This window comes from Papio anubis, chromosome 6 (assembly GCF_008728515.1).
Source record: "Papio anubis isolate 15944 chromosome 6, Panubis1.0, whole genome shotgun sequence".
NCBI classification, from domain to species: domain Eukaryota; kingdom Metazoa; phylum Chordata; class Mammalia; order Primates; family Cercopithecidae; genus Papio; species Papio anubis.
In genome coordinates, this window is record NC_044981.1 from 103,210,013 (window position 1) to 103,236,426 (window position 26,414).

Consider the following 26,414-nt stretch of genomic DNA (forward strand, 5'->3'; position numbering starts at 1 on the left):
ATGTCCCAGAGATTCTGGTACGTTGTGTCTTTGTTCTCATCGGTTTCAAAGAACATCTTTATTTCTGCCTTCATTTCATTATTTACCCAGTAGTCATTCAGGAGCAGGTTGTTCAGTTTCCATGTAGTTGTGCAGTTCTGAGCGAGTTTCTTAATCCTGAGTTCTAATTTGATTGCGCTGTGGTCTAAGAGACTGTTTGTCATGATTTCCATTCTTCTGCATTTGCTGAGGAGTGTTTTACTTCCAATTATGCAGTCAATTTTGGAATAAGTGCGATGTGGTGCTGAGGAGAATGTGTATTCTGTCGATTTGGGCTTTACAATTTGGTATGTTTTTGCAGTGGCTGGTACCAGTAGTTACTTTCCACGTTTAGTGCTTCCTTCAGGAGCTCTTGTAGGGCAGGTCTGGTGGTGACAAAATCTCTCTGCATTTCCTTGTCTGTGAAGGATTTTATTTCTCCGTCGCTTATGAAGCTTAGTTTGGCTAGATATGAAATTCTGGGTTGAAAATTCTTTTCTTTAAGAATGTTGACTATCGAGCCCCACTCTCTCTTCTGGCTTGTAGGGTTTCTGCCGAGAGATCTGCTGTTAGTCTGATGGGCTTCCCTTTGTGGGTAACCCGATCTTTCTCTCTGGCTCCTCCTAATATTTTTTCCTTCATTTTAACCTTGGTGAATCTGATGACTATGTGTCTTAGGGTTGCTCTTCTCAAGGAGTATCTTCGTGGTGTTCTCTGTATTTCCTGAATTTGAATGTTGGCCTGCCTCGCTAGGTTGGGGAAGTTCTCCTGGATAATGTCCTGAAGAGTATCTTCCAACTTGGTTTCATTCTCCCCGTCACTTTCAGGTACACCAAACACAGATTTGGTCTTTTCACAGAGTCCCATACTTCTTGCAGGCTTTGTTCGTTTCACTCTTTCTTCTCTAATCTTGTTTTCTCGCTTTATTTCATCCAGTTGATCTTCAATCTGATATCCTTTCTTCTGCTTGATCAATTTGGCTACTGGGACTTGTGAATGTTTCACGAAGCTCTCGTGCTGTGTTTTTCAGCTCCATCATGTAATTTATGTTCTTCTCTACACTGGTTATTCTAGTTAGCAATTCGTCTAACCTTTTTTCAAGGTTCTTAGCTTCCTTGCATTGGGTTAGAACATGCTCCTTTAGCTAGAAGGAGTTTGTTATTACTCACCTTCTGAAACCTACTTCTGTCAGTTCATCACACTCATTCTCCATCCAGTTCTGTTCCCTTGCTGGCAAGGAGTTGTGATCCTTTAGAGAAGAGGCGTTCTGGTTTTTGGAATTTTCAGCCTTTTGGGGCTGATTTCTCCCCATCTGCATGGATTTATCTACCTTTGGTCTTTGAAGTCAGTGACCTTCGGATGGAGTCTCTTGAGTAGACATCCTTTTGTTGATGTTGATACTATTCCTTTCTATTTGTTAGTTTTCCTTCTAACAGTCAGGCCCCTTTGCTGCAGGTCTGCTGGAGTTTGCTGGAGGTCTGCTCCAGACCCTGTCTGCCTGGATATCACCGGTGGAGGCTGCAGACCAGCAAAGATTGCTGCCTCTTCCTTCCTCTGGAAGCTTTGTCCCAGAGGGGCACCCGCCAGATGCCAGCCAGAGCTCTCCTGTATGAGGTGTCTGTTGTAGGAGATGTCTCCCAGTCAGGGTACATGGGGGTCAGGGACCCACTTGAGGAGGCAGTCTGTCCCTTATCAGAGCTTGAATGCTGTGCTGGTAGATCCGCTGCTCTCTTCAGAGCTGCCAGGTAGGGATGTTTAAGTCTGCTGAAGCTGCACCCACAACTACCCCTTCCCCGAGGTGCTCTGTCCCAGGGAGGTGGGGTTTTATCTATAATTCCCTGACTGGGGCTGCTGCCTTTTTTTCAGAGATGCCCTGCCCAGAGAGGAGACAAGCCGCAGCAGCCTTGTTGGGCTCAGTGTCGTCTGTTTTAAAACGAAGTGCCATTACAATTTACTGAGGAAAGAATGACCTTTTCAATGAATGGTGATGGTGTAAGTGGTTCATACCCCCTACCTTGCACCATTCATGAAAAGTTAATTCAAGATAGTTTTATCAACTAAGGTAATGTTTCCAGAAGAAAACAGAAAAATACCTCCCTGACTTTGGAGCAGTCAGGATGTCTTAATTTTTAAGACACAGAAGCATTAGCCATTGATGAAAAATGACCTCACTGATGAAAAAAAGAGACTAATGAAATTGACCTCATTAAAATAAGAACCATTAGAAGCTACCAATAAGAGAGTAAAAATGTAAGGACTCTTACCCAGAATATATACAGAATTCCTACAAATTCAGTAACAAGACAAACAACCTAATAGAAAAAGAAGTTATCCAAATGGCCAGCAAGCACATGAAAAGGTGTTCAACATCATTAGCCATCAGGTAAATGCAAACAAAAATCACATGAAGAGATATCACTACAGATCTACCAAATGGCTAAAAGACTGGTAAAACCAAGTATTGGTGAGTATGCAGAACAAAAGACTCACGAATGTTGTAGGAAGGAGCATAAAATGGTACAACTTTGGCAAATAAGCTCTTTTAATGAGTTAAGCATGCACCTACTTTATAATCCAGCAATTCCACTGCTAGGTGGAAAATGACTGTCCACAAAATGCCATGTATAAGAATAAGCATAGCACCCTTTATTCATATTAGATTAAGAACTACAGACAACCCAAATGTCCAACAACCACAAAACAGATAAATGTGGTATATTCATACAATGAAATACTATACACATATACACACACACACAGAATTAACTACTGCTACAAATACAGAGGGATTATCATGAACATAACGCTGAATGAAAGGAATCATACATAAAATATGACACTTATATGACCTTTAAGAATAGGCAAAACTAATCTATGGCGATTACAGACAGAATAGTGGGAGGTAGAGGGATGGGGAGATGGGTGGAGGGCTCATTGAGAAGGGCACAAAGGAGCTTTCTAGGGTATCACGGGTGCATAAATATGTAAAACTTTTGAAGCTGTACATATAAGATTTGATCATTTTAGTGTTTGTATATTTTAGCTCAATGATAATAACGATAATAATAAACTTACATTCCCAACAACTCCATTTGCCTGCTTTTGTTTCTGTTGCTTTGACTGTGGTAACAGCACAGGTGTAGGTTTTTTTTTTAAAGGTTTCTTTTTTTTTGATTTAGCAGTTTTCTTGGGTCCTTTACTCTTCTGTTGCCATCCTCCTTTTGTCCTGTTCTTGTTAGTTTCCCCCTGCTGTAAATCATAACATGTCACACTTGTAAGTTATAGCAATAGATATTCAATTGAAGGTTACAGTAATTTTTAGGTGGAAATGGCTAAACTGAGTTACTCTCCCAGAGCAATATAAGTCAACTGGAGAAGTAAATAAAATACTTCTTTCACTAGGAAAGATAGGTTCAGAAACCCAAGTTTTTACCCCATCTTCTGCTGGCTGTTCCTCTGCAGCACAGATGGACTGCTCCTTTTCAAATACTTCCTAAGGGGTAGCAAAAAGAGAAATACAAAATCTGTCAACCTATATTTATCTTTCAGACAAAGCAATCTTTCAAACTGTATTTTTAAAGTATTTTTAACTGGCTACAATTGAGGAAGAAGGAGGAGACATTTAGCAATTACTAGCTGATGACTGTGTGCATATGCAAGTAGATACCTTGTATCTCACATCTGTCTTGAACAAGTTTTGAAAGTACAGTCTACTCAAGTTTACAAATGGAGTAAGGATACATACAGTAAAAATATCTAAAATTTCACTTTTATTCTGCCGGCACGGTGGCTCAAGCCTGTAATCCCAGCACTTTGGGAGGCTGAGACGGGCGGATCACAAGGTCAGGAGATCGAGACCATCCTTGCTAACACGGTGAAACCCCGTCTCTACTAAAAAATACAAAAATCTAGCCGGGCGAGCTGGCGGGCGTCTGTAGTCCCAGCTACTCAGGAGGCTGAGGCAGGAGAATGGTGTAAACCCGGGAGGCGGAGCTTGCAGCGAGCTGAGATCTGGCCACTGCACTCCAGCCTGGGCGACAGAGCAAGACTCCGTCTCAAAAAAAAACAAAAATAAAAACAAACAAAAAAAAATATTTAAAATTTCACTTTTATTCTAATAGCAAGCAAACATGAGTATTTTAATGTTATGAGTATACTATTTTCTGCATTAAAACCTTGACAATAAGTCAGTGTGATGTGCAAAATAACAACAACAACAACAACAAAAAAACCCTTGAGACTAGTATTAGTTTATTCACTATTGTCAGTGATACTACTTAATGGACCTGAGACCTGAGACTAAGAACTGAATCATCACAGGTGGGGCACGGTGGCTCATGACTATAATCTCAGCACTTTGGGAGGCTGAGGCAAGAGGATTGCTTGAGCCCAGAAGTTTGAGACTAACATGGGCAACATAGTGAGATTCCACATCTATTAAAAAAAAATATCACCAAGAAAATCTACATATCCTAAAGCTATATCCACCAACCATACAATCCATTTAGAATCAGTACAGAACCGATAAATTTAGGATTTAAATCCCAGTAAGCATCTATACTAGATGACATACAGACTGTGTTTAATAAACTCCCTAGAATTATTAAAGCTAACAAGTAAAAGCAGTTATAATTGTTAGGCTCTATACAATAAAGAGAGCCTAATTCAGAAGTCAACTCTGAACAGTCCATACCACTTGCCCTTTTTTTTTTTTTTTTTTTTTAAAAAGACAGTGGTCTTGTTATGTTGCACAGGCTGGTCTCGAACTCCTGAGCTAAAGGATCCTCCCACCTCAGCCTCCCAAGTAGCTGTGCCACTGTGCCTGCCCTGCCACCTGCTTTTTAAAACAAAGCTTTACTGGAACATGACCACACCCATTTGTAAGTTCAGTAGTTGCTACAAACACTGTATCACTTATAAAACCTAAGATACCTACTATCTGGACCTTTAAAGAAAAAGGTTGCCACTCCCTAGTCTAATTCTATCATAACTTCCTCCTTTGACTTATTAGCTGGGTTCTGCTACTTGATTACTCCAAGGGACAGTTCATACAAGAATGGGAAGATAAAAACAATTCTTTTCTTTACTCCAGGGCAGTTCCATTCTTTTTTCTACCAATCACTCCAGAAACGTTAATAGTTCAAGAACAAATTTTTGCTCATTTTTCAGGCTGGGAAGTCCAAAGGATATGGGTAGTCTAGATTCGGATTCTAAACCCAATTTTAGCATTGGTTTCGGTTCCTCTTCTCCCAGGAGGCACCTCTCTCACCCAGAGTCCACGACAAATGCTTCCTTATCACTTGCTATAATAAAACCAACATCTTGGATTCAATATATCCTACTACAAAATATGATTTTCAAGCCGGGCTTGGTGGCTTACGCCTGTAATCCCAGCACTTTGGGAGGCTGAAATGGTAGGATCACTTGAGGTCAGGAGCTCAAGACCAACCTGGCCAACACAGTGGGACCCCCATCTCTATAAGAAAAAATATATATGTTTTTCCTACCAGCAATTTTAGGCATGGGATATAAATGTGGCATATATTTCTTGCAGATGCTCAAAAACCTCAGGGCAAAAGGCTAAAATCTACCACTAGTTGAATAAATTGAGTAAAAATACTTCAGTCTCTACCAGTTGACTCAGGAGAAAATATAAATAAAAGAAACTGAGAGCCAAGCATGCTGGCTCATGCCTATAATCCCAGCACTTTGGGAGGCCAAGGCAGGAGGATCCTTTGAGCCCAGGAGTTTGAGACCAGCTAGGCAACCTACAGAGACCCGCATCTCTATTTAAAAATACATATACATATTAGGCCAGGCATGGTGGCTCATGCCTAAATCCCAGCACTTTCGGAGGCTGAGGCAAACATATCACTTGAGGACAGGAGTTCGAGACCTGCCTGGGCAACATGGAGAAACCCCATTTCTACTAAAAATACAAAAAATTAGCTGGGCATGGTGGTGCACACCTGTGGTCCCAGCTACTCAGGAGGTTGAGGTGGGAGAATCATTTGAGCCTAGGAGGCGGACGTTGCAGTGAGCCAAGATTGCACCACTGCACTCAAGACTGGGTAACACAGTGAGACCGTGTCTCAACAAAAAATAAAATAGGCCAGGTGCAGTTGCTCACGCCTGCAACCCCAGCATGTTGGGAGGCCAAGGTGGGTGGATCACTTGAGGTCAGGATTTCAGGACCAGCCTGACCAACATGGTGAAACACCATCTCTACTAAAAATACAAAAATTAGCCAGGCGTGGTGGCATGTGCCTGTAATTCCAGCTACTAGGGAGAGGCTGAGGCAGAAGAATCACTTGAACCTGGGAGGCAGAGGTTGCAGTGAGCCGAGATTGCACCACTGCATTCCAGTCTGGGTGAGAGCTAGACTCCATCTCAAAAAAGAAGATGAAGGAAATATATGCAAAATGATTGCACCAGATTTAACAAAAAAGCATGAGACAAGTATCAATCTACATTTAAGTGCCTATATGTACGTATGCACTATAAAGATCCAGATGGTAAATATGAGCATGAAGAAAGATAGGAGAAGATACAAAACAACAAGATTATGCATTCTGGTCATTTGAGTCTGACAAGGGGTTTTCCTAAAGAAAATGAGAGATGGGCTGGGCACGGTAGCTCCTGTAATCCCAGAACTTTGGGGGGCTGAGGCAGGTGTATCACCTGAGTTCAGGAGTTCAAGACCAGCCTAGTCAACATGGTGAAACCCCATCTCTACTAAAAACACAAAAATTAACCAGGTGTGGTGGTGCGTGCCTGTAATCCCAGCTACTCAGGAGGCTGAGGCAGGAGAATTACTTGAACCCAAGAGATGTAGGTTGCAGTGAGCCAAGATCATGCCATTGCACTCCAGCCTGGGCAACAAGAATGAAACTCCATTAAAAAAAAAAAAAAAAGGGAGGGGGGAGGGAGGGAGGGAGGGAGGGAAGGAAGGAAGGAAGGAAGGAAGGAAGGAAGGAAATAAATGGGAGAGAGAAGGGATCCATGACAAAAACATCATTTAGCTCTACAGGTATACATGCATTAGGCTACATTACAGTGATGAGCCTCAAAATGAATCATCTCGAAGTGGTGGGATTTCGGGTAATTTTAATTTCTTCCTATACTTTTCTGCATTGCCTAAATTTTTTCCAGACAACATAAATGTTTCACATTATCAGGAAAAAAAAAATGTTATTTTTATTGTAATTCTTAAATTTTGAAATGAAAAATAAGAGTCGGCCAGGCGCGTTGGCTCAAGCCTGTAATCCCAGCACTTTGGGAGGCTGAAATGGGCGGATCACAAGGTCAGGAGATGGAGACCATCCTGGCTAACACGGTGAAACCCCGTCTCTACTAAAAAAAAAAATACAAAAAAAACTAGCCGGGCGAGGTGGCGGGCACCTGTAGTCCCAGCTACTGGGGAAGCTGAAGCAGGAGAATGGCATAAACCCGGGATGCGGAACTTGCAGTGAGCTGAGATCCGGCCACTGCACTCCAGCCTGGGTGACAGAGCGAGACTCCGTCTCAAAAAAAAATAAATAAATAAATAAATAAATAAAAGAGTCAATTCTCTATAGAACTCACTAAAAAGAAATGTGATGAAATTCTCATCAGTAACAACTTCTGCATAGCACTTCACAGCTTAAGAACTATATCCACATTACTTTGCTATGATTATGTTTTATAGAGAATTAAACTATCACACAAAGGACTATTTTCCAGGTTTTTTAGTGTATGTGAAAACTGTTTCATGAAAATTAATTGAAAATTTCAAAAGACTTAATAGAATTTGCAAAATTAGATCTTGGTATTACAACAGTTTTGACTTTGAGAATGACGGAAATAAATATAAAAGCCTTGACACACAACTCTTAAAGCATAAAAATACAGATAGACTACTTACAGCCATTGTTTGCCTTGTCAACTTAACCAACACTGTAACTAAGGATCCTACTGTGATGTTGTTGCTATCTTCATCATCTAACACTGTTAAGATGGAAGAAAAAAAAAAACAGCAAAAAATAAAAATCAAGTTCTATGTCAATGCAAACAGCAAAACTTGGCTTACCTAAATTAGTTTGGCACTTCAGTATTTCAAGCATATTGTATTAAATTTGTTTAAAAAAAAAAAAAAACTGATTGACTACTCTGTATAAGGCTCTCCAGTAGATGCTTTTAATAATTCATTTAATCTCTAAAATAGCTCTACAAAGTATACCAAAGAAACTACTTAAGGCTTTTGAAACTAAAAGTTTAGCTAAGTAGTATCTCATGCCTGTAATCCCATCTTTGGGAGGCCAAAGATGCGGATGGGCTGGGCTCAGGAGCCGAGATCCGGAGTGGGGCAACACTTAATAAGAAACCCTGTCTCTACAAAAAATACAAAGTTAGCCAAAGTGATGGTGAAGCCTGTAGTCTGCTTCTCGGGAGGCTGAGGTGGAGGAGGACAGCTTGAGCCTGGGAGGCAGAGGTTGCAGTGAGCCAAGATAGAGCCACTGCACTTCAGAGCAACAGAGTGAGACCCTGGCTCAAAAAAAAAAAAAAAGAAACCGAGGTTCGGAAATATTTAAGTAAAATACCCAAACCCAAACCCACACAACACCTGCATTCGCACGCTAAGCTTCAAACCCAGGTTTTTGAAAACACAGTATAATGTGAGACTTACCATAACACAGTTCTCTCATAGTGACATAAAAATAGGCTTCTGTCACCCTATTAAACTGTGCAAACCTTACATTCACAAGATTTTACCTGTATGATCAATGTCTGTCTAAATAAAATAATGAAAACTAGTATTCCTAACCACACAAAAGAGACATTTTTTTAAAGGCAGGAACAAATATATCCTCTTTACACTAAAAAGCACTTTTGAAAAAGTATTTTTTCAATAAATGGTACTGAATACATGTTTTTGCAATTAATTTTTAAAACCACATTTCCCACACATATCCCCAAAAACTCTACTATAAAGTTAATAAAACAAAATAAACAGCTTCCGATCCCCACTGGCTCATCACAGTCAAACCGCGCTTTTAAATTTCTCTACCATTCGTTCTTCTCTTTACCAATTTTAAAGTTTACGTTTTGCTTTCATACTGGTCTGGCATTTACTAACATACCATCAGTTGAAAAGAATGACCTCCAATAATCTACAATTGCTATCTCCATTACTGGCTATAAGGTGCAGCAGCTGGGTATCAACAAAGGGTATAAAATCCCTTCTTCACCCTGGAAGTCTCTGACCTGCTGCTTGGTGCTTTAAAGTGAAGAAATTAGCTTGGCACTTCAGTATTTCAAGCATATTGTATTTTAAATTTGTTAAAAAAAAAAACTAGTTATTACCTCTGTATAAAGGCTCTCCAAGTATAGATGCTTTTTAATAATTCATTTAATCTCTAAAATAGCTCTACAAAGTATAGAAACTACTTAGAAACTTTTAGAAACTAAAGTTTAGCTAGGCGTGGTGTCTCATGCCTGTAATCCCATCACTTTGGGAGGCCAAGGTAGGCGGATGGCGTGGGCTCAGGAATTCGAGATCAGTGGGACATGTTGTCCCACTGAATGCTGACCTGCTGTTTGGTGCTTTAAAGTGAAGAAAAGGACTACAATAGATTCTAGTACAGATTCTTGCAAGGTAGGGAAGGAGATCCACCATCTCCAGTATTACTATCAGGCAGATGCCCCTTTCCTGCTTCTATACTTCTTCTACTCCTCCTTCATCAACTATAGCACTATTATTAGATAATTAGGCAGCATTGTAAAAATATAAATAAACTGTCTATACAAGATGCTATCGAGTGGAACATATGGCAATATTTGTCGGTGAGGCTAAACACTCTTAAATTTCTACTTCCTATAAGAAAATCTCTTCTAATATTCATTTTTCTAAGAAGCATGTACTTTTGGCCAGGCATGGTGGCTCACACCCATAATCCCAGCATTCTGGGAGGCTAAGGTGGGTGAATCACCTGAGGTTGGGAGTTTGAGACCAGCCTGGCCAACATGGTGAAACTCCATCTCTACTAAAAATACAAAAATTAGCTGGGCATGGTGGCACATGCCTGTAATCCCAGCTACTCGGGAGGCTGAGGCAGGAGAATCACTTGAACCTAGAGGTGGAGGTTGCAGTAAGCCAAGACAGTGTCACTGCACTTCGGCCTGGGCAACAGAGCGAGACTGTCTCAAAAAAAAAAAAAAAAAAGAAAGAAAGAAAAGGGTGTATTTTAACAGTTCTTAATATCAAAAAGTATCTCTGTAAGTACCAAAACTTTTATTTGGACGGTTTCATTAAATCAGCACAGTCCTAAATACAGCTTTTACATTAGTATTTTTAAAGTCTGAAAACTCATGGCCCCACAAGGCAACCCCAACTCCTCACCAAAGCAAACCAAGTTTTCTTTTCTTTTTTTTTTTTTGAGACCAAGTCTCACTCTGTCGCCCAGGCTGGAGTGCAGTGGCTAGATCTCAGCTCACTGCAAGCTCCGCCTCCCGGGTTTGCGCCATTCTCCTGCCTCAGCCTCCCTATAGCTGGGACTACAGGCGCCCGCCAGCTCGCCCGGCTAGTTTTTTGTATTTTTTAGTAGAGACGGGGTTTCACTGTGTTAGCCAGGATGGTCTCGATCTCCTGACCTCGTGATCCGCCCGTCTCGGCCTCCCAAAGTGCTGGGATTACAGGTTTGAGCCACCGCGCCCAGCCAACAAACCAAGTTTTCGTAACACGTATGCTACACTCCAGTCAAACTGAAACCAAACTGCACTGACTGCCTTCCTTTACCAAACATGCCAATCTTTGGGAGCCATTTACCTTTCCTCAATTCCTATTAGAATATAAGCTCAATAAGGAGAGGCTTTGTCTTACCACAGCTTCCCCAGGACCTAGAAGAATGCACAGCATTCAATATTTGCTGTATAAATAAATGGTACAACGTCTGTGTCATTCATTTTAACACTTTGCATATGTTATCTTGGTTTGTGTGTGTGTGTCTTAAATTTTATAAAAACAGGGTCTCCCTATGTTGCCCAGGCTGGTCTCAAACTCCTGGGCTCAAGTGATCCCCCTGCCTTGGCCTCCCAAAGTGTTGGGATTAAAGGTGTGACACCACTGGGCCCAGCCCTTACCTTGTTTTTAATCCTATTGCTTCACCTGGACAATAAGCTCTCTTTAAAGACACAAACCAAGCACGGTGGCTCCCACCTATAATCACAGCACTGTGGGAGGCCAAGGCAGGTGGATCAGTTGAGCCCAGAAGCTCGAGACCAGCCTGCGCAACATGGTGAAACCCTGTCTCTACTAAAAACACAAAAAATAAAATTAGCCAGGTATGGTAGTGTGCACCTGTAGTCCCAGCTACTCAGGAGGCTGAGGTAGGAGGACTGCTTGAGCCTGGGAGGCAGAGGATGCAGTGAGCCAAAATCGCACCACTGCACTCCAGCCTGGACGACAGAGTGAGACCCTATCTCAAAAATTATTTATAAATAACTAAATAAAATAAAGACAGAAACCATTATTAATACATCCCTGTATTCTTGGTAACTAAAAGAATGTTCTCATAATGGTAACTTAGCGAATGTTAAAGCTCAGACCACCACCACAATGGAAGAATGGAGCAGATAGTCTCTAATTCTCTCAGTATTCTAAGACCATTCAGATATTGAAACAGAAACACAGGGCAATTATATAGGTAGAAAAATAGCCTTTATTTTTTTTCCCTCAAAGAAAATATAGAGGTAGGGTAAGAAAAACACATGAAATGTGGCGTAAAACATAGTAATTTTCAACAGTTAATTAACATAAACAAGTTGGGTTTTAAAAATTTAATTTTACAACTAAGCAGCTATTTCTTTCATACTAATAATATATTTCAAATATCTCATTCTTTTATCATGCCTGGAAGTCTTCACCATTCTTTGGAAAGTTAAGAAATTGCTAGAAGTTGAACTACAGAACAGAGTTCTCAGGCTTCATCCCATTATGAGGATAATAAAAGTAGGACTCCATCAGTGTTCTCAAACTATTAGGTATAAATCATTTTCCAACACACAAAATCTGACAGGTAAACTACAGTTCTGCAAAGTCTAATAACAAGTTCTGTTATTAAGTACAGTGTTTTGAGAATCCTGAGTCAAATAAATGAGAACCAATCTATCAAAAGGGAAGCAATGTTCAACAGAGAAACCTCCCACTTACCCTGTGATTTTATATCCATGGTCACATATGGAAAACTCCCAAGGACAGCCATAACCTCTTCATATTTTTCATCTTCAAGGAAGTGCAGTAGAGTGTGACGATCTGATTCTTTTAAACTCACCAAATCCTGGATAGTTTTAATTTTATACTGAATAAAAAAAAAAAGAAAATACATAATTCCCTAACTCACAAAGCTTTTCATAAAAAGAAAATTACTCACACCTTAACTACAACAAAATCCAGCAACTTTTAGAAAAATGTTGATTAATGTGCATTTCAAAGCACAAAATAACCACATGGCATTTCATGACCTTTTTCTCCAAGAAAATTTGAATTAAAAATTTTTTAATTATAAAGTTAATACAGGCTTATTTTTTAAAATTAGAAAAAATAAAGTTGGAGGGGAAAAAAATAAGAATCTTGACTCAACCAAAAACTTTGTCAACTGATGTCCTCAGCTAATTTTCAATTTTAACAACAAAAACCTTTAATTGCAATTAATAGGTTTACTATTACCAAACCTGTACTAATAAACCTTTACTTTTACCTAACAAAAGTAAAAATAAACCTCAATAAAGGCGCACCTTCAAGGTTTTACTACACAATATTCTCATTTTTGTTATTCTTAAAATATAGCTGTTACTGTAGTAATACCCATCTTGGCAAAATGGTTACTTAGGAGCATGTTCTTTAATTTTCCAGGTCTTTGGTGCTAGTTATTTTTCACTTTCAAAGACACAGCTTAGATCATGAGGCATGTAAAATCTCTGCTTTTAGATTCTAGAGTGTTTAATTATGACTTAGCATATAATCAAATTTATAAGGGGAACATGAGTACTTGAAAGGACAGAGAACTCTGATATAAATTTCCAACATGCCTTTATTAATTCTACATTAACATACTATCAAATCCAATGTCTATTGCTCGTTTATCTATTATATACAAAATAATGTTTAAAATCTCCTACTAGAATTGAACTTCAGTTTCTTGTATTTCCTCATTTATACAAATTTTTGTTATACCTTAAGATTCATTATCATGTTTGTACTATAGATTACACATTCTAAATAAGAATGGTCTTTATTTAATTTATTAAATGTTTTTGTTGTTCATACTTAACCAGTAAACAATTGCCCAACGTTTAAGCCAAGAATAAAATGATTGGAAAGTAGACGGTACATTTATTTTTGGTAACATAATATAAGGACCTAACTGTTGACTGTTTAAATGCACCAACCCCCAAAATAGTAAAGCCACTTACAATAGTAAAGTACTATAAAACAGCTACCTAGTCATGAAAATGTTAACAGAACCACCTGAAAGTTTTAGAATATTTAAGACATTCTAAATCTAAAAAATGCATAGTAACTATTTCCAGAAAACTTTTATTCATGTTACCTTTAAGTGACAGGACATGACAAACTGCTCAAAACTGACTTTAAAGTAGCAAAGAATTACCTTCTTATGATTAGAAACCCGTCTAAGATTGTCCTCTTCAATATGAGGGAGCTGCAGAAGGGGAGACTTAAATTGCTGAAGTCCCTGAACAGCCATCTGAGAAAGCTTCATGCAGTTTTCTAGGGATGCCAAAGTTGGAGCACGAAACTCCCTTTCTTAGAAAGAATAGGAAAAAAAGAAACAGGGCTGGACTTTTTACATGTTCAGGAGTATACAATTCATCACAAAAAACACAATTCACACTAAATCCTTAACATCTCAAATTTGAAGATCATAATGAAGATTTTCCTTTAAAAGTTACCAGAGAAGATGCTAAAATTACACAAACTTGATCAAATGAACATTTTCCAGCAACAACCATTGATTTTTAAAAGAAAAATTATTTGCTTCACCTCAAATAATAGTAAATTATCAGACATTATCAGTATCACCAACATATGACACCATGACAAGAACCAACATCGCCCGTAACAACAAACCATACCACTATCCTTTTTTAAGGGTATTCCTTTCCATTACCGACCACAAATTTCCTCATTCTTTTCCTTCTATACAAAAAAAAAAAAAAAATGGCTAGATGCCTGTAGGCATGTGGCTCATGACTATAATGCCGGGGCTTTGGGAAGCTGAAGTGGGAGGATTGCTTAACGCCAGGAGTTGGAAACCAGACCAGTTGGGCAACAAAGTGAGATCCCACCTCTACACAAAATGTAAAGTTAGCTCTGTGCTGTGGTATGCGCCTGTAGTTCTAGCTACTCAGAGAGCTAAGGTAGAAGGACTGCTTGAGCCCAGGAGTTTGAGGCTGCAGTGAGCTATGATTACTCTACTGGACTCCAGCCCTGGTAGATGCCGTCTATAATTAATTAATAAAAATTATATAACATATGAATCACTATTATATTAGTTAAATAATTATTTCAAATTCACTGTTAGAAAAAAATAATGACTTAACTCAAAAATTATTCAAAGAAAAAGGAAATTTTAAATCTTTGCAAACAATTGAACAATAAAACAATTAAATTATCATGCCTGTAATCCCAGCACTTTGGAAGGCTGAGGCGGGTCAAGGTCAGGAGCTCAATACCAGCCTGACCAACATGATGAAACCCCATCTCTACTAAAAATACAAAAATCAGCCAGGCGTGGTGGCACGCGCCTGTAATCCCAGCTACTCAGGAGGCTGAAGCAGGAGAATCGCTTGAGACCGGGAGGCAGAGGTTGCACTGAACCAAGATTTTGTCACTGCACTCTAGCCTGGGTGACAAAGCAAGACTCCATCTCAAACAACAACAACAACAAAAACCCCACAGTGGGCTGTGATATAGACTTTAAATAACACAAAATATAGAAAAAAAATATGAAAAGCCATGAGTAAAACTGAAAAAGTTCACTGAACTGGCAGACAGAATTATACTGAGTACCCATAAATCCTAAAATATGAAGTATAATCTGCATATGCTTGCAATAAAAAGTATAACAGAATTAACTATATTTCCTCCTCACCTTCACGGTTCCGGGCCATTACTATCAGTTGGCAGATTACATTAACCATTTCTTGAAGTAGGGCAGGACACTTTTTTAGCATGAATTGCTGATCTGCAAAAGAATAAAAAACCTGAAACAGATCATTTTAATTTTACAGTTAAAGCATCTTTACCACTGTGACCCAAAACTAATATTAATGTTATGCCACAAATATTTCACATGATCTCAGAATTTTACAGATTGAATGGAAGAGTTTCTCCTCAGTATCACTATGTCAAAAATCAGCCATAAAACCCTAGCTCAGATTAGACATTTCAAAGACAAATTTTTAATAACATAACATTAGGCTTAATAAACCAACTCCCAGCCGGGCATGGTGGCTGACGCCTATAATCCCAGCACTTTGGGAGGCCGAGGTGGGCGGATCAACTAAGTATGTCAAAATAAATATGTCAACTAAATACAGGGGGAGAGATGAGAGACACAGAAGAGAAGAAGAGGGCAACTTAGAGAAAGAGAGAGACTCTCACTTATACTGCATTTAATAACAGTTAACTATTAAGACCACATTAACCTATGGATTTGATACTCAACCTAACAATGGTTTCCTGCTTCTTACAGGTAAGTAAAAATAGAGATGCTTATGCATCTCTACAGAACATTAGCAACAGAATTACTAGTTAATTCAGTATTTCAAAGCAACTCCAATGATAATGCCTAAATAGTGCTCCTTCATTCCACCATAAGCATCCTGTCCTATCAACAATTACTAAGTATCACATGGCCTTGTTTTCAGAAGCATTTAATTGCATTACTGCCTTAAAGGAGGTGGGGGATGGTAGGATATCATTCAAAAAGAACATTTATTTCCTAGAGATAATAACTGTCTTTTAAAACTGTAATTCAAATAATGTTGGTGAAAAAGAGATAATTAATGACATCCCTGGAAACACTGTTGCCTCAATCAACTACTTTTCTTTTAAGCAAAATACATGACTTCAAGTACTTATGAAGCTTTAAATAACCATAAAACAGACATTATTGGTAACCACTGTTGGAGGAAGCTTGCAGATGCTGAGGTGAGAGGTGTTGGTTGTTGTGAAATCCATTTCGCTCCCTCCAAAAACTTACAGAGTCGTTTAAAAAAAAATCATTAGGAACTTTTGTATGATCTGCAACTAACTAAACATTTCTCATACAGAGCATTCTCTCACCTTGAAACACTAAATTTTAACACCTGCCAAAATATCTGACTTACTTAGATCTTCAAATCATTTGTGAAGTAATTATGTAGCATATACACTTCTTTTTTAAAAAGTCCTTGAGCAATTTTTTGCCCAAAAAAGAACAGCAACAAAAAACATTGCACCACCATGCTATGGTTTGGGTCTGTGTCCCCACTCAAATCTCATGTTGAATGGTAATCCCCAATGCTGGAGGTGGGGCCTGGTGGGAGGTGATTGGATTGGGGGACGGAGTTCTCCCTTTGGTGCTGTTCTCAAGATCAGTTCTCACAAGACCTGGTTGTTTAAAAATGTGTGCCACCTCCCCCAACTCTCTCTTCCTCCCGCTCTGGCCGTGTGAAGACCTCTGCTCTGCCTGTGCCTGCTCTGGCTTTGCCTTCTGCCATGAATAAAAGTTCCCTGAGGCCTCCCCAGCCAAGCTTCCTGTACAGCCTGCAGACCAATGAGCTTCCTGTACAGTCTGCAGAACAATGAGTCAATTAAACCTCTTTTGTTTATATATTACCCAGTCTCAGGTATTTCTTTAGAGCAATGGAGTACAAACTAATACACACCATTAAGTCTAATTAAATCTGCTGCTTTCACCCCACTAAAACTGTAGATACCAGAATCACAAATACCTTCTTCAAGGGTCTCAGGAATTTTCATTCTAGCAAGATGAGACAGTAAAAGAACTCTGGCCTTCAGGCTATATGGGCAGGTAAGTGGAGGCTCATTCTTCTTTAAATTAATGCTGCCAATTTCTCTGATTAGCTAGAATAAATAAAATAATTATTCAAAAACACAGTTGTTTTTTTTTTTAAAGTATTCACTTTAATATTTAACTGCTCATCGGGGGATTTGGGAAATTAGCCTAACCTGTGGTATTAGAATATTATCCGTTGGTCTGCTTGTGGCATCTTTATTATACTGAGGATCAAATTCAGAAGCTCCAGCCAAAACCATGATAAGACCTAAGAAAACAAAATATGAAGGTAAATAAATATGCTCATTTATTAATTCCCCTTCCTGAGATACTTAATTCACTTGAAAGTGAAGCACTTTTCTAAACATGCACAATGCTAAAAATTATCTGAACTCCACTGACAAGTATTCATTCCTTCCATAAAAAAAGTAACATCTCCCTTTTTAAAATGTACACAGTATCAACCACCACAAGTGAACAGAAGTATAGATCAAATAAAGCACACCAAAGCAACCAGAGGCATTAAAATCACTGAAAGTTCCCCAGAAACTTTCTATAGAACATTAGTATTCTGTGTGGTATTAATAACTTACAAGAAAAAAGGGGGCCCTATGGTTAAATAAAGCTGAAAATAATGTAAACAAGTTAAAGGTTTCTTTACTACATGACTTCTCAAGGCCTTGTGTAAACTAACATGCACTGTCATTTTCCAAAAAATTGTATTATGGAACCCGAGAGGACTTTGTGGAAATACACATGATTAAAACCCACAGGCCGGTGGTGGCTCACGCCTACACGCCTCCCAGCACTTTGGGAGGCCGAGGCAGGAGAATCACGAGGTCAGGAATTGGAGACCAGCCAGTTCGAGACCAAGCTGGTCAACATGGTAGAACCCCATCTCTACTAAAAATACAAAACTTAGCCAGGCAATAGTGGTGCACGCCTGTAATCCCAGCTACTTGGGAGGCTGAGGCAGGAGAAATCACTTGCACCTAGCAGGCGGATGTTGTGGTGAGCTCAGATTGCGCCACCGTACTCCAGCCTGGAAGACGAGAGAAACTTTGTCTCGGAGAAAAAAAAAAATTCATGTAATGTACTCACAAAATGCAGGATAGTATAGAAGTTAAGTGCACAGACCTTGGTATTTTGTTACTTCCTAGCTAAATGACCTAGGATAATATTCTTCATATCTGTGTATCTCAGCTTCTTCATATGTGCCTGACACACAGCAAGCACAGTACTTGTGTGAGCTACTACTATTACTACCCTCAAATGTTTACTTAATAAAAATTGTTCCTAAAACAGCTAAAATAACCTAGAATGTCTAAAGAAATCCACCAGCTAAACAATGCTTCCTGACAAAGCTGTGTAAGGATACCATCCTCAGAAAAGAAACAGAAATCAAAATGATTGAGGCAAAAAGCACACTTAAAATTATAAACATGAAACATTTTCATAAGGGAACAAGTTTCTGTATTAACATTTCAATCCAGCTTTAGGAAGGGTAATATTTTCGGTAAGGCAAAGTAGTACTAACTCATTCAGAAATGTAAAATCTGTTCACACACAGTCATATATGATCGTAAGTCTTTCTCATTACTAATTAGTAAAATTGCCAAATCCAAAATACAGAAAAGTCCATTTTGGTCCCAGAAACACAATTTAAAACTTACATTCTTTTATCACTTTTTTTTAAGGAGGGATGGAGGAGCATCTATGATTTTTGCAGAGCCATCATTCTGAAAGGCAACCCTCTATCTCCCAGGGATAAACTACAATGTTTGCTTTATATAATCAAAAGAAAGTGAAAATTTTTTTCTTAAATTTTTAAATAAGAAATGGGAATGAAATATTCTAACAGTTTCCTTTCACACACCTAAGACTTTTTATTTTTACTACAATTAATACAATATGACAAAATGGTTTAAGGCTCAAGAACCAGACTGCCTGGGTTCAATCCTGGATATCCCTTACTGTGTATCCCTGAGTGTATTACTTTTCTGTGCCTCAGTTTCCTCATCTATAAGATGTACTTAAAAACAGAACTAACTTACGGGAGCACAGCAAAAATTAAATGAGTCAAGACGTACAGCAACTAGCAGTGTCTGGCATACAACAAATAATAAATGTTAGCTAGTATTACAAAACTGCACGCATAAGGCTTCTGGTAAAATTTCTGATGAAATACATGAGCAAACGTGAACAATGGAAATATAAATTAATAAATGTGATAAAGGGTGCTGGCATTTTTCTCTAGCTTTAATTATATAAATTAGCTATTTATAAAACTGTACAATGGAATCTCACTAGTACAGAGTTAAGGAATATATATATATCAACCCCACATAAGTGAGTCACAAAATAATGTGATTAATAGCAAAGTTACTTAAGTTTACTTACGTTTCATATCCATATTTCGGGTTTTATAAACAAAGTATGTATAAATCTGTGTTGTGCGTATTAGAATCTGGTCTCCACTATAGCGTATTGAGCGATACCACCAAGAGCCCTAAAACACAAATAAAATTAAGAAAGAAAGTATAAAAACTATGATAGGCTGGGAGAGGTGGCTCATGCCTGTAATCCCAGCACTTTGGGAGGCTGAGGTGAGAGGACTGCTTGAGCCCAGGAATTTGAGACTAGCCTGGGCAACATAGTGAGACCCTGTCTCTACAAAAGAAAAAGAAAAATGCAAACATTAGCTGGGCATGGTGGCACATGCCTCTAGTCCCAGCTGTTCCGGAAGCTGAGGTGGGAAGATTGCTAGAGCCCAGGAGGTCAGGGCTGCAGTAGCCATGATCACACTACTGCACTCCATCCTAGGTGACAGAGGGAGACTCTTGTCTCAAAAAAAAAAAAAAAGCAAAACAAAATCCTTATGTTAAGTTTGATGCAGAATATGTTTATGGTCAAATCTTCTAAATATTCATAAAACAACAAAAATACCTGAGTCTTAAAATAAGCACCTCTTTGTTGCTATTTCAAGTGATTTCTTTAGCAAATATTTATATTGTCTGACACCTAAACACTAACCTAAGTCACTGCATATATATAATTAAAACATTTACCATTTTGGATAGAAATTCCTTAAAGACCAAAAAGGGATAAAACTACCCACTGCTATAAGCACCAAGCTGGTTCTTGACACAAAACATGTCTTCAATAAATACTTGATAAACAAATGTAGGCGTAATTTTACAAGTGACCTGAAACTTTCATTCATATTACTCAATATGATTGGATTCTTGCAACAATCCTTTGAAGAAGGCAAAACAAACAACTTAATTAGTTTCACTATGTGACTAAAAGGAACTCCAGGATCAGAAAGGACACAAGTAACAAAAGTAATAAATGGTAAAAATCAAATGGTATCTCCATATTATAGTATTATACAGCTGCTTTAAAAAATGAGGCTGTTCTATATGTTGCATCCTCAATATATTAAGCAAAAAAAACAGAATAATGCATACATACAGTAAAATCTCATTAAAGGTTAATTTTTAAATGAATGTGTGTACATGAATGCATAGAAAAATATTTCAAAGAGAAAACACCAAACTTGGCAATGATTCCTAAATAAACGAAGTTGAGGGTGGTAGTGCAGGAAGACTTTCATTTTAAACTTTAAATATATCTGTGTCAGCCAGGCATGGTGGTTCACACCTGTAAGCCTAGTACTTTGGGAGGCCAAGGCAGGATAATCATTTGAGTCCAGGAGTTTAAGACCAGCCTGGACAACATGGCAAGACCCCATCTCTACAAAAAAAATCAAAAAATTAGTGGGGCATGGCGGTACACACTTGTGGTCTTAGCTACTTGGGAGGCTGAGATGGGAGGATTTGCTTGAATCCAGGAGGTAGAGGCTGCAGAGAGCCATGTTTGCAGCACCTTACTACAGCAAGACCTTGTCTTAAAAATAAATAAATAAATAACAAAAATAAAATTATAATGGACAGTTTTCCCTGTATTTAAAATATATACACATAGATACACATATGTATGTATGTTATATATATACACATAGATACACATATGTATGTATGTTATATATATATACACATATACACATATGTATATGTATACGTATGTATATATGTATCTGTGTTAACTCAATTGTAACTTTTGTGATTTTTGTTTTTTTCTTTGAGACAGAGTCTCGCTCTGTCACCCAGGCTAGAGTGTAGCGGCACAATCTTCGCTCACTGCAACCTCTGCCTCCTGGGTTCCAACCAGCATGCCCAATTAATTTTGTATTTTTAGTAGAGACAGGATTTCACCATGTTGGTCTCAAACTCCTGCCCTAAACTGATCTGCTCGCCTTGGCTTCCCAATACGCTGGGATTACAGGAGTGAGCCACCATGTCTGGTCAGTTGTGGGTAACTTTTGAATTGGGAGGATATACATATTATCATGCTCGAGTAATGTCACCTTTAGAAGACCTTTAATAGTATAGTTATATAATTTTTTTTTAAGTTGGGGTCTCACTCTGTGGCCCAGGCTGGAGTACAGTGGTGGGGTCATGGCTCACTGAAACCTCAAACACCTAGGCTCAAGTGATCCTCCCACCTCAGCTTCAGTGTTGGGATTACAGGTGTGAGCCGTCTCACCTAGCAAGATTCTTAAATTCAAGGATCAATATTCTAACATACATTAAAAATGTATAGGGAGACTCCAAAACATGTCAATCTCCTTTCCAAATAAACGTTAACTTAAAAAGCTACAACTTACCACCACAACTGGAAGGATAACCATAAATGCCAATCCATACACAAGTAAAACCTAGAATTGAAGACAAAAAGAATTATGGCCTTCATCAGGTAAATTAAAACAACATCCATGAATTTATTTTGAGGCTTACAATGGGGGAGCCACTATTAAAAGGATTCCTCATGTATTATCTTGTTTAATCCTTATTCGCAAACTCCAAGAGTAAGGTACCATTATTAACCTTCCTTTTGTAGGCAGAAAACCTGCAGTACACATCATTTACAAAACTAGTCCTAGGACACAGTTAGTAAATTGTACAGCCAGGATTTGAACTCAAGTAGTTCAGCTCTATAGCCTAAGTTCATATCCACTATAATAAATTACCTTTTAATTTGTCATTTACTGACACAATACAGATAACACCAGTAAAACAGTTTTATAAATTACATTTCTCTTCCAGTCAGGCAGGTACTTACATAGCCATAACCTCTCAGTAGTGTGCCCTGGGAACAAATGAGATAAGAAGTCCCTGGCCAAACGTTCCTTTAGCGAAATATCAAGAAGCCACTTCATAATGTTGACCAGCAATTTTTATCTACTGATTTTTCTCCTATTACTTGATCCTAAATCTGGTAGTAACTTATTGCTTTTCAACTATTCCTACTAAGCAGAAGCATGATAAACAAGCTTAAGCAGCAACTGTATACCCCTCAAGGTAACCAATTTTAATCTGCCACAAAATAACTTAATAGTCATTTTCAAAACAAATTACAGACTGTGTGGATTTTGTTTTTATTGCCTCAAAGACAGCCTTTAAACAATTATTTTCAAGAAAGTTGAAGTAGGAATGTATCCCTGAGTAAGATAATTCCTGCCATTTTAGGGTTGCAGTACTATCACTGATTGAGACTGATATCCCACCTCCTCCTGAAATACCATATGGAATATATACAATTTAATTTATCATACATTAAAATTAGGCATAGTGCTCACGGTTATAATCCCAACACGGTGGGAGGCCAAGACAGGCAAATCACTTGAGGTCAGGAGTTAGAGTTTGAGACCAGCCTGGCCAGCATGGCAAAACCCCATCTATACAAAAAACGCAAAAATTAGCCAGGCATGGTGGTGGGCACCTGTAATCCCAGCCACTCAGGGGACTCCGGGAGGCGGAGGTTGCAGTGAGCTGAGATCCCACCACTGCTCTCCTGCCTGGGCAACAGAGCAAGACTCTGTCTCAAATGAATGAATAGCACACCAGTATTTTCTCTGTAATAGTTCTTCTTATATTACCAAGACAGATTGTACACAACAAAAATTTTGTCTAATACATAATAATGTATCTTATTTAAATGCACTCACCAGAATTGAATTTTTCTGGTCAACTATCCAAGCTGGCAGGGCAATTCCAAAGCTTGTGGCTGAAATAGAAAAAATACGAGTTTCTGAAGAATCTCTACTTTCAGTCTTAATAAATATATTAAATATATTTGGGATCTATAATATATCCCAAAACTCTCCCCCACAACACAAAAACAAACTTTGAGAAAGACGATCTTATTAGTAGGTCCCCATTACACAAAAGTTCAGGGATATAGTTTATATCTGAAACTTCAAATTTTTCAAGAAGGAAAACAAAACCCTGTGTTAAGTACAAATTCCTTCTCTCAAGAAAATGTAAATTATTTTGTATGTCCTGAGTTTACATAAACACTATGAACACATAAGAAAATATGACGTCAGTAAAGAAAAATAGATTTTTTCCTCCAAATTTTTATCAACTAGTAATTGGTAATGATAGTGATTACTCTTCTCTCTGGATCAACTTAAATTATATCGTTCAAACTAGTCTTTAGAAAGAAAAATAAAGCAAAAATTAATGAGAGCTCAATTTATCTATGTTAAACTCCACGTGAGTATAAGTTTAGTAAGAAAATAATATTATTCCTTTAATCTGGTTTACATTTTTATAATATATATCATATCGCCAATATTTTAAAATCATCATTTACCATACCTTGAGGCCCATCTGGATTTCCAAATTCTTCCCAATTTTTCCGGGACTCTTCATCAGTTAAACTAGCATCAAAAGAACAAAGTTGCAAAATTAGAAAGCCACATCTGAAAAATAAGCACTCATGTAGACAAACTCCATTAGCCAACCAACTCATTTCTTAGAAGATACTGATTCCATGAATCAAAAACAGTCTCTCTGAAATCAGGAGAAAGGGAAAGGGAGGAGCAACAAATGCTGCATTAACAGAAAATGCTAACTACTGCATCTTGATACTAATTCCTGGTTGGCCCATGGTTCTCAAGCTTAGCCAGTTCAACCAGACTAAACTTTCAAGGCCACCACATTTTCCAAGAAGGCAGGGAGAACTGTAGGGAATTTTTTTCCCCCTTATACTCTCACATATTTTCCAAAATTTCTTCAATGAGCATGTTTACACATTAATAATGATAAATACATATTTTAAAAAACATAAATTTAAATCATAATGGTAGCTTCCCTACAAAACAACAGCACCACATTCCGAAAGAAACAAATGACCACCACATGTAAAACTCCATTGCTGTGGGTAAGGTAATTTGCACTGTGCTAACATCATAATTTTCTCCTAAGCCAATTGCCAGAAAAACTAGGAAAATTTCTCCTAAACAGCAGCTTCCTAACCCAGGGAATGTGAAAGTTAAAGAGTAATTTTTAGATACCTAAAATTTAACCCCTGACTTTGACAATGGCTCAAGGTACTGAGTCAAGAGTAGTTTTATTCCAGTTCCTAGTGAAAACGTTAAAAGGCATTAAAATAAATTCCCAATTCCTTAGAAAATTTTACAATGTAGTTAAGGAATATAAGGCAGAACCCCTCCCCGTCCCAACACACATGCTCAAAAATGACCAATAACATAATAAGGAAGGCATTCTTGGAGACCAATTGGTAAAAGATCTTGCATATGGTCAAATCTAATTTTAAGCATACTTCTGCTTCTCAAAACTTAAGAGTCAATGTAGTTTCTATTTAACAAAACTCCAATCTGAGATAGGCGATGCAGAAATACCTTTATAAAATAGCAAAAAGGACATTCATCAGTTTTCAATGACTTGAAAATATTTTTAAATTTATCAATTTAGTCATGTACACAAACAGGTGCCTTGATATCTTTAATCCTTATTTAATTGTAACTCCACTTACACTATTTGATTAAAGGCCACAGAAAAATACAGGGCCAATGAAGAGCATTACTAGACAGGTTGCAAGTTAATAAGGAATAGTGTTAAGATTTTCTTTTCAAAACTGACAGATGTTTCTGAAAAAAATTTGTCCTAGATTCCCTGTACAACTGTCCGTCCAACTCAAGAGTTTTAGCTATTGTTTCTTTCACTATTGTCTAATTGGATCCTTCTGCCCAAAATAATCATCTCTGTCCCCTTCTGCCTTTGTGATTATGGCAGCAAAACAAACTGCTCTGTCCTCTATACAATACTCCTAGATTTTGTCAAATAAAGCACAGCTCATATCAGAGACATTCTGATTTTGCAACCTACACGGACATAGGAGTTATGATTACATTAACTCACTCATTAAACTGACTTCTTTACATTAACTCACTCATTAAACTGACTTCTACAACTGCTGTGTGATGGAACCACGTTGAACATTCAATCTAGTAAAATAAGTCAGCAACTAAAAGTCAGTTTAAGAAGCAAATGATTTTTTGTTACTGAGTATTTCAGTATAATACCACTTCTAAGAGTTAAAATACTTAAAACTTGTGTAATTTTAGTATAATTCACATTTAACAAGCTTAAACAAGATTAATGACGCTAAGAGAATTTTTGAAAATTTAATGAGTGTAGTTTCCTAAACATGATTATAACCCTTAACTTTTTTGGGGTTAGAGGGAGGATGATTATAGATTCTCTTATGAATCTAAGGAAATCTATGACCCCTTTGCCCTGGGAAAAATGCACATTACAAAGACACATAAATTGTGTATATAATTTCAGGGACTCCAGATTACAAATCCTGATCTAGAGAATGCTTTCACTAAACTGTAAACAAGTGACCATGAGTTGGCTATGCACAGTTATTATAAGTTACATGCTCATCTGTAAAAACCATATGCTTTTATAAAAATTAACATATCTTTAAGGTGACAATGCTGCCCACTTGCTATAAAATAGCTTTAAAGACAGGTTTTACATCTGAGAGCAAAATCTCAATTCTATCTAGATAATGAACCAGAGAATTCAATGGCATAACTCCTAAAAAATAACCAGACTTTCTTTCAAGTTAGAATCTGATTAAAAAAAAAAAAAAAATGAAATGACCCAGCTGGTTTATTATAATAGGCAACTAAGGAGAGAGAAATGATCTCAAATAACCTACGCAAGTTCTAAAAAACTTTGCACATCAAAGCCTATATAACTGCATTCCAAGGCTGCTAAGAGGTATTCACGAGATAGGAACTTCAACTCAAGCACTTAGAACTTATAGTTAGTAAAATATATGCCTTTATCTAATTTAGTTATATTTATGCAAGTTACATAATCTCAAGGTTCTAGGTCCCATGATCATTTCACTTTTTCATTGGTCTGATAGAAAGTCAACTATTTAAGATAT

The 26,414-nt window shown here is 37.8% G+C and overlaps 1 protein-coding gene across 2 annotated transcripts in view; it reads right to left on the bottom strand.

Moving 5' to 3' along the window:
* The window catches only part of SEC63 (SEC63 homolog, protein translocation regulator), an 86,752-nt gene that overhangs the window by 18,213 nt on the left and 42,125 nt on the right, over nucleotides 1-26,414 (bottom strand). For both annotated transcript variants that reach the window (XM_017957416.2, NM_001169014.1), the window contains exons 5-16: nucleotides 23,804-23,865; nucleotides 23,149-23,207; nucleotides 21,808-21,858; nucleotides 19,479-19,587; nucleotides 17,252-17,346; nucleotides 17,014-17,146; nucleotides 15,168-15,260; nucleotides 13,665-13,819; nucleotides 12,206-12,353; nucleotides 7,922-8,004; nucleotides 3,452-3,511; nucleotides 3,094-3,267 (exon numbers count right to left, since the gene is read on the bottom strand). In XM_017957416.2, the coding sequence (XP_017812905.1) occupies nucleotides 3,094-3,267; nucleotides 3,452-3,511; nucleotides 7,922-8,004; nucleotides 12,206-12,353; nucleotides 13,665-13,819; nucleotides 15,168-15,260; nucleotides 17,014-17,146; nucleotides 17,252-17,346; nucleotides 19,479-19,587; nucleotides 21,808-21,858; nucleotides 23,149-23,207; nucleotides 23,804-23,865 (1,222 nt within the window). The remainder of the gene's footprint in view (nucleotides 1-3,093; nucleotides 3,268-3,451; nucleotides 3,512-7,921; nucleotides 8,005-12,205; nucleotides 12,354-13,664; nucleotides 13,820-15,167; nucleotides 15,261-17,013; nucleotides 17,147-17,251; nucleotides 17,347-19,478; nucleotides 19,588-21,807; nucleotides 21,859-23,148; nucleotides 23,208-23,803; nucleotides 23,866-26,414) is intronic.